The sequence below is a fragment of the Lagopus leucura genome, unplaced genomic scaffold, assembly GCF_019238085.1.
Source record: "Lagopus leucura isolate 7727_CA_CO unplaced genomic scaffold, USGS_WTPT01 35247-0_obj-0_obj, whole genome shotgun sequence".
Classification (NCBI taxonomy): domain Eukaryota; kingdom Metazoa; phylum Chordata; class Aves; order Galliformes; family Phasianidae; genus Lagopus; species Lagopus leucura.
In genome coordinates, this window is record NW_024967564.1 from 8,772 (window position 1) to 22,512 (window position 13,741).

Consider the following 13,741-nt stretch of genomic DNA (forward strand, 5'->3'; position numbering starts at 1 on the left):
ATGCGAGCAGGTCTCCGTGCTCGGCGCAGGGACGGGCACCAACGCCTGCTACATGGAGGAGATGAGGCACATCGACCTGGTGGAGGGGGACGAGGGCCGGATGTGCATCAACATGGAGTGGGGCGCCTTTGGGGACGACGGCGTGCTCAATGACATCAGGACCGAGTTCGACCATGAGATAGACATGGGCTCGCTCAACCCTGGCAAGCAGCTGTAAGCAGATTCCTGGCTCTGCTCTGCGCCACGTTGCCCATCCTCCCATTGTGTGGGACCGGAGGGGTTGTCCCAGTTAACTGGGTCACAGTGTCCTCCGTCCCGCCAACGGGGACCGCGTGGGATTCGGGCTGGCACGTCCACCCAACGCCCGCTTCCCTTGCCAGCCCTGCGCTCGGGGCTGTCGATCCGCGTTTCCCCTGCCAACAAATCCATCAGCAATGAAAGGGAACACCACCACCTAATGTCCACAGCCCGGTCCTACAGCATTCCCATTCCGCAGACGGGCGGCGCGGTTGGGGTTAACGGTGGGGGTCCAACTGTGCACCTCTTGTGTTTGTGAGGTTCGAGAAGATGATCAGTGGGATGTACATGGGCGAGCTGGTGCGCCTCATCCTGGTGAAGATGGCCAAGGAGGGGCTCCTCTTCCGAGGGAAGCTCTCTTCGGATCTGCGCACCACTGGACACTTTGAGACCAGATTTGTCTCTGCTATCGAGAAGTGAGCGGGGGCTGGGTGTCTTTGTGGGGTCCCAACCCACCACCCACTAGCTGGGGGAAGTGCTGGGCCCACAGCGGATTTCCAGGCACAGACGTCTTCTGTTCTTCGGTGTGCAGGGAGAAAGAGGGGCTGCAGAAAGCCCACGAGATCCTCACCAAACTGGGCCTGGAGCCGTCCCATGAGGACTGCCTGGCCACCCACCGCATCTGCCAGATCGTTTCCACCCGCTCGGCCAACCTCTGTGGGGCCACGCTGGCCGCCGTGCTGCGCCGCATCAAGGAGAACAAGGGGGTGGACCGGCTGCGCTCCACCGTCGGTGTGGATGGCTCTGTCTACAAGAAGCACCCTCAGTAAGTCCTCGAGGCAACGGGGAGCTGGAGGAGGTCTGGCCTCAGGGTGGGGGCCCACGGGCGCCTCCATTGGATCCCACTTGTTGGCCATCTCAGAGGAAGTCTGGCCTCACGATGATGCCCTGTTGGCATCTCTGTTGGATCCCGTCATTGGATCCCGTCTCCATTGGATCCCATTTGTTGGCCATCACAGAGGAGGTCTGACCTCGTGCTGGGTCCCGTGGGCACCTCCACTGGATCCCATTTGTTGTCCATCTCATCTGGCCTTGTGGTGGTCCATGGGCACCTCCACTGGATCCCAAAGCCCACGTGGGCCATCTCAGAGTCTGACGCGACCTGTGAAGGCACACTCAAGCTGCCTTCTTCCTCCTCCTCCTCTCCCATAGCTTTGCCCGACGCCTCCATAAGACAGTGAGGAAGCTGCTGCCTGACTGCGAGATCCGATTTGTGAGGTCGGAAGACGGCAGCGGCAAAGGGGCGGCCATGGTGACGGCGGTGGCCTACCGGCTGGCAGCCCAGCACAAGGCCCGGCAGAAGATCCTGGAGGCACTGAAGCTGAGCCACGAGCAGCTCCTGGAGGTGAAGCGGAGGATGAGGGTTGAGATGGAGAAGGGGCTGGGCAAGGATACGCATGCGGAGGCCACAGTGAAGATGCTGCCCACATACGTGTGCTCAACTCCAGACGGGACAGGTGAGGGCGCCTTCATGTCCTGCACATGGCACAGAGCTCCCAGTGTCTGTGCCACTGAGGCGCCGTTGTTCCCCTCGGTGGGCAGCAGCACCGCAGTTCCAGAGCTCTGGGGTGCCGATGCTGAGCCCCCAGAAGATCCCGCACCCAACGCAGCGCCCTTGGCTGGGAAATGGCACCTCCACCTTCTCCGCCGTGGTTTCTCCCCTCCATGCTTACGGTGCTCCCTGTTGAGCTCTCTCCCCTCACGACCCTCTCCTGGCTTTTAGAAAAAGGAGATTTCCTCGCCCTGGATCTGGGGGGGACGAATTTCCGCGTGCTGCTGGTGCGGGTGCGGAATGGCATGCGGCGCGGCGTGGAGATGCACAACAAGATCTACTCCATCCCGCTGGAGGTGATGCAGGGGACAGGCGAGGAGGTGAGTCCACCCGCCGTCCCATCCCACACACCCGACAAGGGCAGATGAGCATCACTTCTCCACCAGGGAAACGGCACAGGTTGCGCTCTGCGCATCGCTGATGGCTTTGGGGCATTGCTGGGATTGGGGTCAGGGGGCTCTGGGGTGCCTCACAGAGGGAGGATGGCATCCCACGGGTGGGAGCGCTGCCCGCGGGGACTTGGAGGAGCCTGCAGTGCACGGCACACGCGGTGACTGCGCCCTCCTGCCCTCACTCTGCACATCCAGCTCTTCGACCACATCGTGCACTGCATCTCCGACTTCCTGGAGTACATGGGGATGAAGGGAGTGTCGCTCCCGCTGGGCTTCACCTTCTCCTTCCCATGCAGGCAGACCAACCTGGACGAGGTGAGCCCGGCACTGGCAGGATCCTGAGTGTGTCCCTGAGATTTGGGGGCTGTGGGGCGCTCCTGGCCCAACCCGCTCACCCCGACTCTCTTTTCTCCCTCCAGGGGATTCTCCTCAAGTGGACAAAGGGTTTCAAAGCCACGGGCTGCGAAGGGGAGGACGTGGTGAGCCTGCTGAAGGAGGCCATCCACCGCAGAGAGGTGAGCAGGGCAGCTCTGCAACGGCGTTAATTGGGCTGGGAACGAATGGGCTGAGCGTTGGGATGTCAGCCACCGCCCTCAGTCATCACACAGGAGGTGGATTGCCAGAGCCTGGAGCTAGGAGCCGAGCAGTGCTGCCCTCCGCCCATCCCCCATCATCATCTCCATGTGGGAAACCACCCAACCCAACCCTTCCCTTCCAGGAGTTCGACCTGGACGTGGTGGCGGTGGTGAACGACACGGTGGGCACCATGATGACCTGCGGCTACGAAGACCCCTACTGCGAAGTCGGGCTGATAGTCGGTGAGCGCTGCGCCTTTCCCTGCCCCACGGGGGGGACGCCCTCCCCCTGAGCCCCATTGAGCCCCCCCCCCCCCCCCCGCAGGAACGGGCAGCAACGCCTGCTACATGGAGGAGATGCGGAACGTGGAGCTGGTGGAGGGCGACGAGGGCCGCATGTGTGTCAACATGGAGTGGGGCGCGTTTGGGGACAACGGCTGCTTGGATGACATCCAGACCGAGTTTGATTTGGCTGTGGATGAACTGTCCCTCAACCCCGGGAAGCAGAGGTGCGTGGTGTCAGCTGGGGCTGAGAGGAGCGCTCCCTGCCCTGCAGAGCCCCGATGGTGCTGGACCATAGAGACGGTGCTGGGTGCCATGGGCTGGGCAGGGCTGTCCCCTCCGCCCTCGAGTGTCAACGCTTGGCCCTGCCGTCCCCACTCCAGGTTTGAGAAGATGATCAGCGGGATGTACCTGGGGGAGATCGTCCGCAACATCCTGATCAACTTCACCAAGCGAGGGCTGCTGTTCCGCGGCCGCATCTCTGAGCGCCTGAAGACCAGGGGGATCTTTGAGACAAAGTTCCTGTCCCAGATAGAAAGGTGAGGACGTGACCATGACGTGGCCATCCTGCTGTGTTTTGGGGGGGTCCTGGGTGCTCAGAGCCGGGGCGATACGGTGTGAGGAATGGAGTGCATCCACCCCGGGCATCCCTCTGGTTGGCGCAGGCCACAACTCCACAGGTGCCACAGGACACCCGGACCTGGGGGGAGACCTCCTAACCGTGTGCCCCCCACCCCGCAGCGACTGCCTGGCCCTGCTGCAGGTGCGCTCCATCCTCCAGCATCTGGGCCTGGAGAGCACGTGTGACGACAGCATCATCGTCAAGGAGGTGTGCACCGTGGTGGCCCGGCGCGCTGCGCAGCTCTGCGGGGCCGGAATGGCCGCCGTGGTGGATAAAATCCGTGAGAATCGCGGGCTGGATTTCCTCAAGGTGACGGTTGGCGTGGATGGGACGCTCTACAAACTGCACCCACAGTGAGTGCCTGCAGGGGACGGAGGAGCAGGGAGGTGGGCTGTGGGTTGAGCTCGGCCGGGGGTTCTGCGGTGAAGCTCTGCCCCTTCCTGTGGAGCGCACACAGAGGCCAAGGGTGCAGGGATGAGCATGCGCTGGGCTCAGGGCTCCACAGTGGAGCATACAGAAGGCTCAGGGCTCCATGGTGAAGCATATGAAGGGCTGAGGGCTCTGTAGTGCAGCGTGCATTGCACTCAGGGCTCTGCGGTGGAGCATACAAAGGACTCACGGCTCCATAGCGGATCATGCATTGGGCTCAAGGCTCCACGGTGGGGCTGCACGGAGGCCCCTGAGACTCCGGTTGGGTGCTGGCCTTGAATCAGGGCTGGCAGGCAGAACACGGGCTGTGTTCTGTGCCCGGCTCCCAGCACTCCCACGTTGTGTTGGGTGTTGGTGTGGGACGGCATCGGCCGCACCGCAGGACGGCTCTGATGGCTTCCTCCTCCTCCTCCTCCTCCTCCTCCTCCTCCCACAGCTTCTCGGCCGTCATGCAGGACACAGTGAGGCAGCTGTCCCCGTGCTGTGAGGTGACCTTCCTGCAGTCAGAAGACGGCAGTGGCAAAGGAGCGGCGCTGATCACGGCTGTGGCGTGCCGGATCCGCGAGGCCGGGCAGCGGTAGGGGCAGCTCGGAGCCCAGAGCTCTGCGCCCGACGGACGATTCCTTCCCCGCTCCCTCCCCCCGTACACACACACACACACGGGGCCCTCCCCCCTTCGCTTTCCTCTGGGACACCAAGGCCGTGTCCCGCTCAACCCCAAACCACTCACGTGTCCCCGACGGCACAAAGGATCCGCACGGAGCAGAGCCTTCTGATGCCGCATCCCGCCCCGTAGGGCCGGCCTTTCCCTGGACACCCCCAGGTCTGTTTTCCCCCCCCTTCCCCCATCACCTGCACAGGTGGGGAAGCACTGGGGATGGGGGTCCCGTTGCATCACCCGGCGTCGCGGTCCTGCGTCACCTCGCCGTGTCCTTTAGCGGTGGCACCGAATCTTCCTTTCTCTTTGTCGTTTTTTTCCCTTAATTTAACGTTTCCTTGGGGTCAGACTGGAGAACCCGACATTGCTGGGCGGGGTGGGGGCACTTTGCTTGTCCCCAAAGGGAAAATATGGGGGGAAGGGATGCGCCGCAGCCCCCGAGCACGGTGTGGGGCAGAGCTGCGCTCACAGAGGACGGAGCTCTCAGGGGACTCCTTTGCGTCGGCACTGCGCTCTTGGGGTTGAAATGAAGAAGGGAAGCTGAAGTCGCAGCTGTCAATATGAAGGGAAGGACGGACGGAGCTGGGGGGCGCTCAGAGCTCAGCCCGCCCCCCCCGGCCCGAGTCGGATCCAAGCCAAAGACGGTGGGGCTGCGAGCAGCGGAGCTGCGCCTGCTGTTCTCCTCTCGTGTTTACACTATTTATTTTTAGCCGTGATAGATAGAGAGATAGAGAGGCTTCCTTATTTTTGTACTTTTCGTACCGGTTTCCCTGGCAGTGTGGTGGTGTTGTACTCCTCGGCTCCCCCCAATAAAAACGTGGAACCGACTGAGCACCGTTTGCTGGGCTGTGCTGAGCCATGGAAGCCACAGCACAAGGCGGGGGGCGACGGGCAGCATTCCTCCTGACCCCAGTTCTGGGCTGCCTCCCCCCACGCTCCTCATCACCAGCTCCAAGCAGGGTGTTTGGTTTGGTTTGGTTTTTTTTTGTTTGTTTTTAAAGCTTTTTTTTTTTTGACAATATTAAAAAAAAAGACGCTTTGAGAGGACGGACGACGTCCCCTCTGGGAATGCAAAAAACTGGGCTGTAAATTCCCAACGCCAACAACAGTCCAACGTTAAAAAAAATAAACACAAAGGAACGAAGGCGCTGAGCCCTCAGCACCCCAAGGGGCCGGCGCAAAGGCACTCCGTGGTCACAGTGTTCCTGAGGAAAGCAGGCTGGGTTCCCCCCATGGCGGTGTGAGCTGCTCCCAGCACGGTGCTGGGGGGCAGTGGGGTGGCTCCGGGCACCTGCAGCGGTGGAGCAATGCAGGACGGGCTCCGGGTTGCAGCGATGCACTCAGTGCTGATCTGCGCCCTCCGACGCCGCTGTGCCGCCCGCCCTCTTCTCCAGCGACGTGTAGAGGAAATTGCAGCAGATGTAGAGGGGGAAGACGAGCAGGCGGCTGTCCAGGTTCATCACCACCTGCTCCTGGGGCGGCACACGGAGCTGTGGGCAGTGCCAGCACCCAGCACCCAGGCACTGCCCCCCCAGAGCTGCTCGCCTCCCTTTGGTGGCACCCATAAAGTGTTCTCGAGGTGCTCCAGCTCTCTGTGCTGCCCGTTGGCGTCGCACATCGCCAGCCATGAGAGGAGGCCGCCCTCGAGCAGACATTCCCTTAACATCGTTAAGTTTACAACAGCAGAGTCCTTATGGAAACACCTCCGTCCCCAAGCACAGGGGAACCCCACTGGCGCAGGGGGATGGAGTGGCATCGCAGCTCTGACCTCGTTAAGCCACATTAATGAGACCCCCGGCGCCCCAGCCCAGCTTTCCCCCTGCACGGTGCTCTGCATCCCGCACCAGGGCACAGCGCCCCAGCTTACCTGGTCCTTCTCCAGGCTCAGGATCTGATACCCTGTGGTCCTGCTGCAGATTATTTTCCCGCTGCTGTCAAAGGAGGCGAGGCGCAGCCTACGGATGCGAGGCAGGGAAGGGGCTCAGCGCCCTCCTGTTCTGCCACCGCAAAGGGGCTCCTTGCAGCACAGGAGGGAAGGCCTCGTCAGCCCAGTCCTGTGCCTGAAGTACCTGAAGGCGATGCTGCGCCGGGGCTGCAGGCTGACAGAGCCGCTGCAGGGCTGGTTGAGCGTGTTCCGCTTGAAGATGATGTAACGATTGGTGTAAGTGATGAGGAGGTCGAAGCCGAAGTTGAAGCCGGTCCAACGCCAGCAGTACTGCAGGGAACGGCCGTGGAGCGCCCAGAGCCACAGCGCACAGCCAGCCCCGTCCTGGCAGCTCTCCCTCCCCTGCCCCCCATGTTTGGAGCACACTTACATCACCGTCCTGCGCAAGCTTCCGCCCGCACCTCATGCTGCTTCCCTCCAGCTCCTCCTTGTTGATTTCTTGGGGCCTGCCAGCAAACAGAACAGCAGCACAGTGCACCAGCGCGCCTTGGGATGCGTAGGAGCTCCCAGCGTCACCTGTGTGGGTTGCAGCTTACTGCCAGCCCCCAGCCCCCCTCTCCAAGGACGCCTCCGGAACCTCTACAGATTTTGGGGTCTGACTGTTGCAATGAACCACGCGGTGAAGGGGCTGAGCCAACAGGCCGGGCCTCCCCAGCACAGCACCCAGCTGGCTGCCGCTGGGTGAAACAGGCACAGATCAGCGCCTGCGTGATGGAGCTCTGCTCCCAGCACTGCCCCACTTCTCCTCCAGCCAAGGGGCTGCGCTGGATCCCAGGTGGGCACGAGGTGCACCCATGTGGGACCGCTGCCCCCCACCCCCAAAAAAACACCACACCGTGTGATCTTTATGAGAAATAAGCAGAGCAAATCCTGCCGTGCACGCACCCAGTGTCGCTGTCCTGTTCCACTCGCAGCATGGCAAACCACTGCTGTTTGTACACGGAGGACAGCCATCCTGCAAAGCAAGAACAACAGCTGGCAACCAGCGCGTGCTGAGCACAGCCCGAGGGCAGCAGCGAGGTTGCGCTGGCCCTAAGAGGTTCATAAGAGATAAAGCACGGGGTGTGGGAGCTCTCCTGGCCGATAGCAGCAAGGCCGCGTCCGGGAGCACACTGTGCTCAGGGGGGGTGGATGGGGGAATGCCAGAAGCATTCCTGCAGGCAGCAGGGAGGAGTGGGATGAATGCACACAAGGAAAGCAAATCAGGGCTCATTTACACCTCTTTTTGGGTGGAATTTCCTGATCTTAACACCTCCCCTGGCTGCAAACAGATAAGGGCGGACAGCAAAGCCTCGAGCAGATCTCGCCGTGCAGGGCTGCTCCTCCTTCCCCCGCTCCCTGCAGCTCAGCACTGGGGTGTTGCAATTCACAACCAGCGCTGCAGGAAGCAGCAGATCCCTCCTGCATGACCGCACGCCCCGCCGCCTCTCCCACTGCGGACTACAAAGCGGGTGAGCGCGGCACAGGGGCCGTTCGGCTGTGAGAAAGCAAACAACGGCTCTGCCGTGCTGGGAGCCGTGCCAGAACCGTGGGCTCTTTCACACCAAGCACGAGGAAATGGGCTTCAAAGCCACAATGGCAACGGGAGCGACCCCAGAACGGCTCGCGCTGTGCCGCACGAGGTGAGCTGCCCGCAGGCTCCGCGCCGCAGGGACAAAACGTTCCACCCCACGACTGTTTTGCAACAAGCTTTGATGCACACGGAAGGAGCCCACAGCTTCACGTGGCACCGTGGGTGAGGGTTTGCGGAGTGAAGGCGTGCAGGAAGCGCCAGGAGCTGCCCCGAACACGGCGCGGGACGGGAGGCGCCTGCTGTGACTCAGGGATGTGGGTCGCAGGGCTGGCAGAGCAGAGCGGCGTGCGCTGCTCGCTGCCTCCTCGCGGTGCTCTGCCTCCACCTGCTGCTCCCACAGCGCTCAGCACACGCGTGGAGAGCCGTAACCGAGCTGCAGGTCAGCAGCTGGGCAGGAGGCAACAGTGGATGGTGTGAGCACACAGCGATCCCAGGTGCGAGTATGGACACAAAGAGCAGGGGCAGGGTTAGGGGTTAGGGTTAGGATTAGGGTTAGGGTTAGGATTAGGGTTAGGGTTAGGATTAGGGTTAGGGTCGCAGGGCTGGCAGAGCAGAGCTGCACGCGCTGCTCGCTGCCTCCCTCGCGGTGCTCTGCCTCCACGCAGCTCCGCTCTGCCAGAGCAAAGAGCAGCCCCAGGTACAACCTGCTAGGGCACTGACCTGGACACAAGGATGTCAAGGAGCTACAGAGAGTGAAAATGACAGATTTCAGTGAGATGCAGTGTTTCTGTGATGCCCAGCCACTGCATCACCCCTAAACGGGTGCCACTGAGATGCAGGCATGCTGCGCACACAAAGAATCACAGAACAGCCAGGGTTGGAAGGGACCTCAAGGATGATGAATCTCCAACCCCCCTGCCACACGCAGGGCCACCAACCTCCACGTTTAATGCTAAACCAGGCTGCCCGGGGCCCCGTCCAACCTGGCCTTGAACACCTCCAAGGACGGGGCGTCCCCAACCTCTCTGGGCAGCTGTTCCAGCACCTCACCACTCTCTGGGTAAAGAATTTCCCCCTGAAGACCTGTCCAAGAGCTGAGATGCCAAACTCGAGGTGAGAGACCAGCCTGGGGAGGGGAATTCTGCAGCAGGAGACCTGAGGCACTGCTATGATGAGCAGGGGGAGGGATGATGGAGGGGAGGAGCGAGGGGAGATGTCCTGTGCCATCAGCTGGCCCTGCATGAGGCAGGGGGTTGGAGATTCACGATCCCTGAGGTCCCTCCCAACCCTGGCCATTCTGTGATCAGAGGTACGAATGGCAGCAGTGCTAATGAGGAATGTTTTCAGGTGAGATCTCCACTTGATAAATTGCTTCCAGGCTTGCAGCTTCCAAGCAAAGAAGGAAGATGCAGGTGAGCCCAGCCCTCAGCAGCCAGGCGTGAGCAGAAATGGTGTTTTTATCACGTTTTATCATTTTTTATCAACTTATGATAACATAACGGCGCCGAGCGATAACAGCACTGAATGCAGTTCCGCCCTGCGGGCAGCAGGCCCAGAGCAGCACATCACCCTAAGGAGGGCAAAGTGCAAACAGAACAAGCACCCAACCTCCCCCCGGGCGCCAAACGCTCACCTGGGGGGATGAGGGCGTCCCTCTCCACAATCCGTGCTGATGCCAAATCGCTGATGATGTACTGCAGGCGCAGGTGAGCGAACACGGGCCGGAAGGCAGCGCCCTGCTCCAGCTCCAGGAATGCAGCATCACCCTCCAGCTCTGTGGGACAGAGTTTCCCTGTGCTCAGCACTGGTGAGGCCGCACCTCGAGTGCTGTGTCCAGTTTTGGGCCCCTCACTGCAAGAAAGAGGTCCTGGAAGGTGTTCAAAGGAGGGCAACAAAGCTGTGAGGGGTCTGGAGCACAGGGCTGATGAGGAGAGGCTGAAGGAGCTGGGAATGTTCAGCATGGAGAAGAGGAGCTCAGGGCAGAGCTCACTGCTCTCTATGGCTGCCTGAAGGGAGGCTGCAGGGAGCTGAGGGTCGGCCTCTGCTCTCGTGCCATCAGTGATAGGAGCAGAATGGCTTCAAGCTGCGGCAGGGGAGATTCAGGCTGGACATGAGGCTGTACGACTGTCAGAAAGGTCAGGCACTGCAATGGATGCACAGGGAGGTGGGGGAGGCACCGAGCCTGGGGCGTTGAAGGAAAGGCTGGATGCTGTGCTGAGGGACGTGGCTCAGTGGGAGCTGCTGGTGACGGGTGAGCGGTTGGAGTGGAGGAGCTCTGAGGCCTTTTCCAACCTTGGTGGTTCTCTGATTCTATGACAGCACAGCTGTACACACCATTCTGCTACAGACCCTGTCTGTATGTGAGGTGCAGCTTTTCGTTCACCGCTCTGCGGTGGCTCCGTGTCAAAGATGACGCACACTTCCAAATCCTTTCAGCAGAAGCTCCTTCCAACCCAACCATCCCACAATTCCATGTCCTCTGAGCTCCATTCCAACCCAACCATCCCATGGTTCCATGTCCTCTGAGCTCCATTCCAACCCAACCATCCCATGGTTCCATGTCCTCTGAGCTCCATTCCAACCCAACCATCCCCAGAAAACACAAGGAAGCCTGGAGATGAAAACTGCCACCTCCCCCTGGAGCCCAAGGCCCATCCCTGGTCCCTACCTCTCCTTCGCTCAGCAAACCAGGCATCAGCTTGTGCTAAGAGCTGCTTCAGAGGCCCGTTCCAGGAAGGCACCAGCTGCAGGAACATCCACTAGGTAACACAGACAGACCCCAGTCAGCCTGGCAGATCGCTTCTCCCACGAGCCATAGGTGTGTTATTAAAGCCACGTCTCCATACACCCCACAGTTCCCCATCCTGCACCAAGTGCTCACAGCCCATTTCACGGGGCTCCAACTTGCTGCTTCACACAGCAGCGCCTGGGGAGCAGCAGGTCGGCGCCCCGTGCCAGGTACCTTCTTGAGGGCAGTGTACAGATCCATCTCCACTTGCATCACAAAGAGGTTAGAAGAGCTGATCAGCTGCTTCATGAGGTTGATGCTGGAAAAAGAGTAAAGTAATGATCACAGGGGTTCAGGGAGAGAAGGAAGAGTCGGGAATCCGCACAATCCATCAACAGCCAGCACCAGAAAGGCACCGAACGTGGCTGCAAACCGAAGGACGAATACCTGAGTTCTTTGAAGAGCTCCACGCTCTGGTGAGTCATCAGGTTGTTCAGGAGCCACTCGAGGCACCTGGGTTAAAAGCAAGCAGTCAGTGCCTTCCTTTTTCCCTGGGGATGTCAGCAGTTCAGGGGCACAGAGCTCGAGGCGGACAGCTTGAAGTGACGAGGAACTGCTGCTCACTGGGATCCTGCCGTGCTGTGCAGGGAGCATCCTGCAGGACGCTGCCTCACCTTTTCTTCACCGAGTCCAAGCCGTACGTCCCCGCCGAGTTGTAATAACTGCACACGGTTTTGGCATTGATGGTTTCCTTCATCGTTTCCCCGCACTGCAGGATCAGGCCATCCTGCAGAAAGGAAAGGGGGGGAAAAAAAACAAGCAGAAACACTGGGTTTCACGCTCCGAGCAGGAAGGGGGAGATGCAGCACAGCTCATTGTCACCCCGCAGCGATGGCTGGCGCCACAGCGACCTCCGCTCTGCCGGCAGCAAGCAGCCAGGCCGCTCTTGAGCTCCACCAAAACCCATCAGCAGCACCAGGGCAGACAAACACCGAGCTGCTCCAGCACCGCTTCCACACACAGCTGACAACTTCCACACCACCACCACAGCTCAGCCGTTTTCCAACACGGCCACGGCGCCTCGCTCTCCTCGCTGCAGGAAGGCAGGAAAGGCCCCGCTGCCCACTCACCAGCTGCAGCATGCAGGCGGCCGCCAGCAGGGCAACAACTCGGCCGGGTTTTATCAGCACGTCATCTCGGTACAGCGAGCCGAACGCCACCTGCAGGGCTGGGAGGGGAAGAGCAGCACAGCGCTCAGCGCCCAGCTGGCAGGAGCTGAGAGGAGCTGGCAGGACTCTCCGCGGCAGCGCTGCGGGCTCCACTCACCCTCTATGTCAATGTTCTGGTCGGGGATCTCCAGCTCGATGGTGTCCATGCAGGATTCCTTCCAGGAACCGCTAAACATGCTGGAGAAGTATCCTGACTGCAGGAGGGCAGAGGAGAGAGAAGGAGGTCGAGTTGGAAACGGCACTCGAATGAGAAGCACGGGCAGCTGTGCGTGGAGCTGAAGGTTGTCAGCGTTGCCCTTCACACAGAGAACAGGCAGCGTGCAAGGCACCCTGGTGCGCTGAGAAAGGCCTACGTGTGCTCAGTTTGTGTCTGAAAATGCACCCAGAGAATCTGAACTGCGCCTCTGCAACCAAACACAAGAGCCCAGCAGGGCCAGAAGAGCCGCGCCAGCTGCTTTCCTCCCAACCCCACCAGCGTTGGGGTACAATGAGTCCAGGAGCTGCATCCTTAACGACACCAGCGGGCCACAAATCCTGTGGGCATCAGGGAACCCGCTTTGGGTATCAGAGGGAAAAAACCAGCATGCAAGACATAGAAATTGATGTACAAGGTGGCAGCCTCGCACCAAGGACACGTACACAGACAGCACCGATGGAAATATACCTTCAGGGCAAGGTATTTTAAACTAGAGGGTGAAAGGTTTCCGTCCAAGCGGAGCGAAATGCGCTGCTCTGCTAGGAGCCACGACTTTCCTCCCCAGCAGTGGATGTGCACACAGGGAGATGCATCACCCACTGACGTCTACCTGAGAGATCAGAAAAATAAAGGGTTTGTGTGGCACCGCGGCCCTGAGCTCCGCGTCGGTTCTGCTCTGGCACCCATGGGTGGGAAACGGGAGGCGAAAGGAGAAGATCTGAGGTGTTGAGACGGGCAGCGCAGCTCCTGCTGGCGCCACGCAGCACCCACCTGCCGCAGGTACACTTTGTGTAAGTTCCACTCCTCTCCCAGAGCGCAGATTTTGATGTCGCTGTTTTCTCCGTTCAGAAACAGAGTCTGGTAAATATACATGGAGGTGCTTTTCAGCTTTTTCCTACGTGAGAAGGGTGACAGAGATGCTGCTTTCAAACGTCACGTGCCACAAAAAACCCTCGGCAAAAAGGGGTCCTTCTCCCCAGAGCAGTCGGATCCCCTCTTCCCCACCCTTACCCCCAGGTGCCCCCAGATGAGCTCCCACATGACCAGCAGTCCCCAGAGCCCCCCAACATGCCCCAGGCCCCGCACAACGTCCCAAACTCCTTCCAATAAGCCCCAACCTCCCCAAAATGACCCCAAACGGCCCCCAGTGGGCCTCAAACACACCCCACACCCCACCAGACAGACCTCCCCAAACAGGCCCAGACCCCCTCTAACAGCTCCAGATCCCCCAGCACATCCCAGACCCCCTCAAACTGGCCTGCGATCCTTTCTGACAGGTCCCAAATCTTCCCAACGTGCCCCAGACCCCAGACATGGGGCCTC

The 13,741-nt window shown here is 60.5% G+C and overlaps 2 protein-coding genes across 2 annotated transcripts in view; one reads left to right on the forward strand and one right to left on the reverse strand.

Annotated features, from left to right (window-relative positions):
- Positions 1 to 5,634, forward strand: part of LOC122193200 (hexokinase-2) — a 12,258-nt gene extending 6,624 nt beyond the window's left edge. The window contains exons 6-17 of the mRNA XM_042893926.1: positions 30 to 213; positions 558 to 713; positions 830 to 1,063; positions 1,450 to 1,754; positions 2,021 to 2,169; positions 2,437 to 2,556; positions 2,661 to 2,756; positions 2,960 to 3,059; positions 3,142 to 3,325; positions 3,482 to 3,637; positions 3,840 to 4,073; positions 4,586 to 5,634. Of these exons, the coding sequence (XP_042749860.1) occupies positions 30 to 213; positions 558 to 713; positions 830 to 1,063; positions 1,450 to 1,754; positions 2,021 to 2,169; positions 2,437 to 2,556; positions 2,661 to 2,756; positions 2,960 to 3,059; positions 3,142 to 3,325; positions 3,482 to 3,637; positions 3,840 to 4,073; positions 4,586 to 4,730 (2,063 nt within the window). The 3' untranslated portion in view covers positions 4,731 to 5,634. The remainder of the gene's footprint in view (positions 1 to 29; positions 214 to 557; positions 714 to 829; positions 1,064 to 1,449; positions 1,755 to 2,020; positions 2,170 to 2,436; positions 2,557 to 2,660; positions 2,757 to 2,959; positions 3,060 to 3,141; positions 3,326 to 3,481; positions 3,638 to 3,839; positions 4,074 to 4,585) is intronic.
- GMCL1 (germ cell-less 1, spermatogenesis associated) overlaps positions 5,488 to 13,741 on the reverse strand; it is an 8,967-nt gene continuing 713 nt past the window's right edge. Inside the window, exons 2-14 of the mRNA XM_042893929.1 lie at positions 13,190 to 13,313; positions 12,320 to 12,416; positions 12,124 to 12,221; positions 11,668 to 11,780; positions 11,441 to 11,506; positions 11,228 to 11,312; positions 10,934 to 11,024; positions 9,899 to 10,039; positions 7,638 to 7,707; positions 7,123 to 7,198; positions 6,877 to 7,022; positions 6,675 to 6,762; positions 5,488 to 6,279 (exon numbers count right to left, since the gene is read on the reverse strand). Coding sequence (XP_042749863.1) covers positions 6,148 to 6,279; positions 6,675 to 6,762; positions 6,877 to 7,022; positions 7,123 to 7,198; positions 7,638 to 7,707; positions 9,899 to 10,039; positions 10,934 to 11,024; positions 11,228 to 11,312; positions 11,441 to 11,506; positions 11,668 to 11,780; positions 12,124 to 12,221; positions 12,320 to 12,416; positions 13,190 to 13,313 — 1,327 coding nt within the window. The 3' untranslated portion in view covers positions 5,488 to 6,147. The remainder of the gene's footprint in view (positions 6,280 to 6,674; positions 6,763 to 6,876; positions 7,023 to 7,122; positions 7,199 to 7,637; positions 7,708 to 9,898; positions 10,040 to 10,933; positions 11,025 to 11,227; positions 11,313 to 11,440; positions 11,507 to 11,667; positions 11,781 to 12,123; positions 12,222 to 12,319; positions 12,417 to 13,189; positions 13,314 to 13,741) is intronic.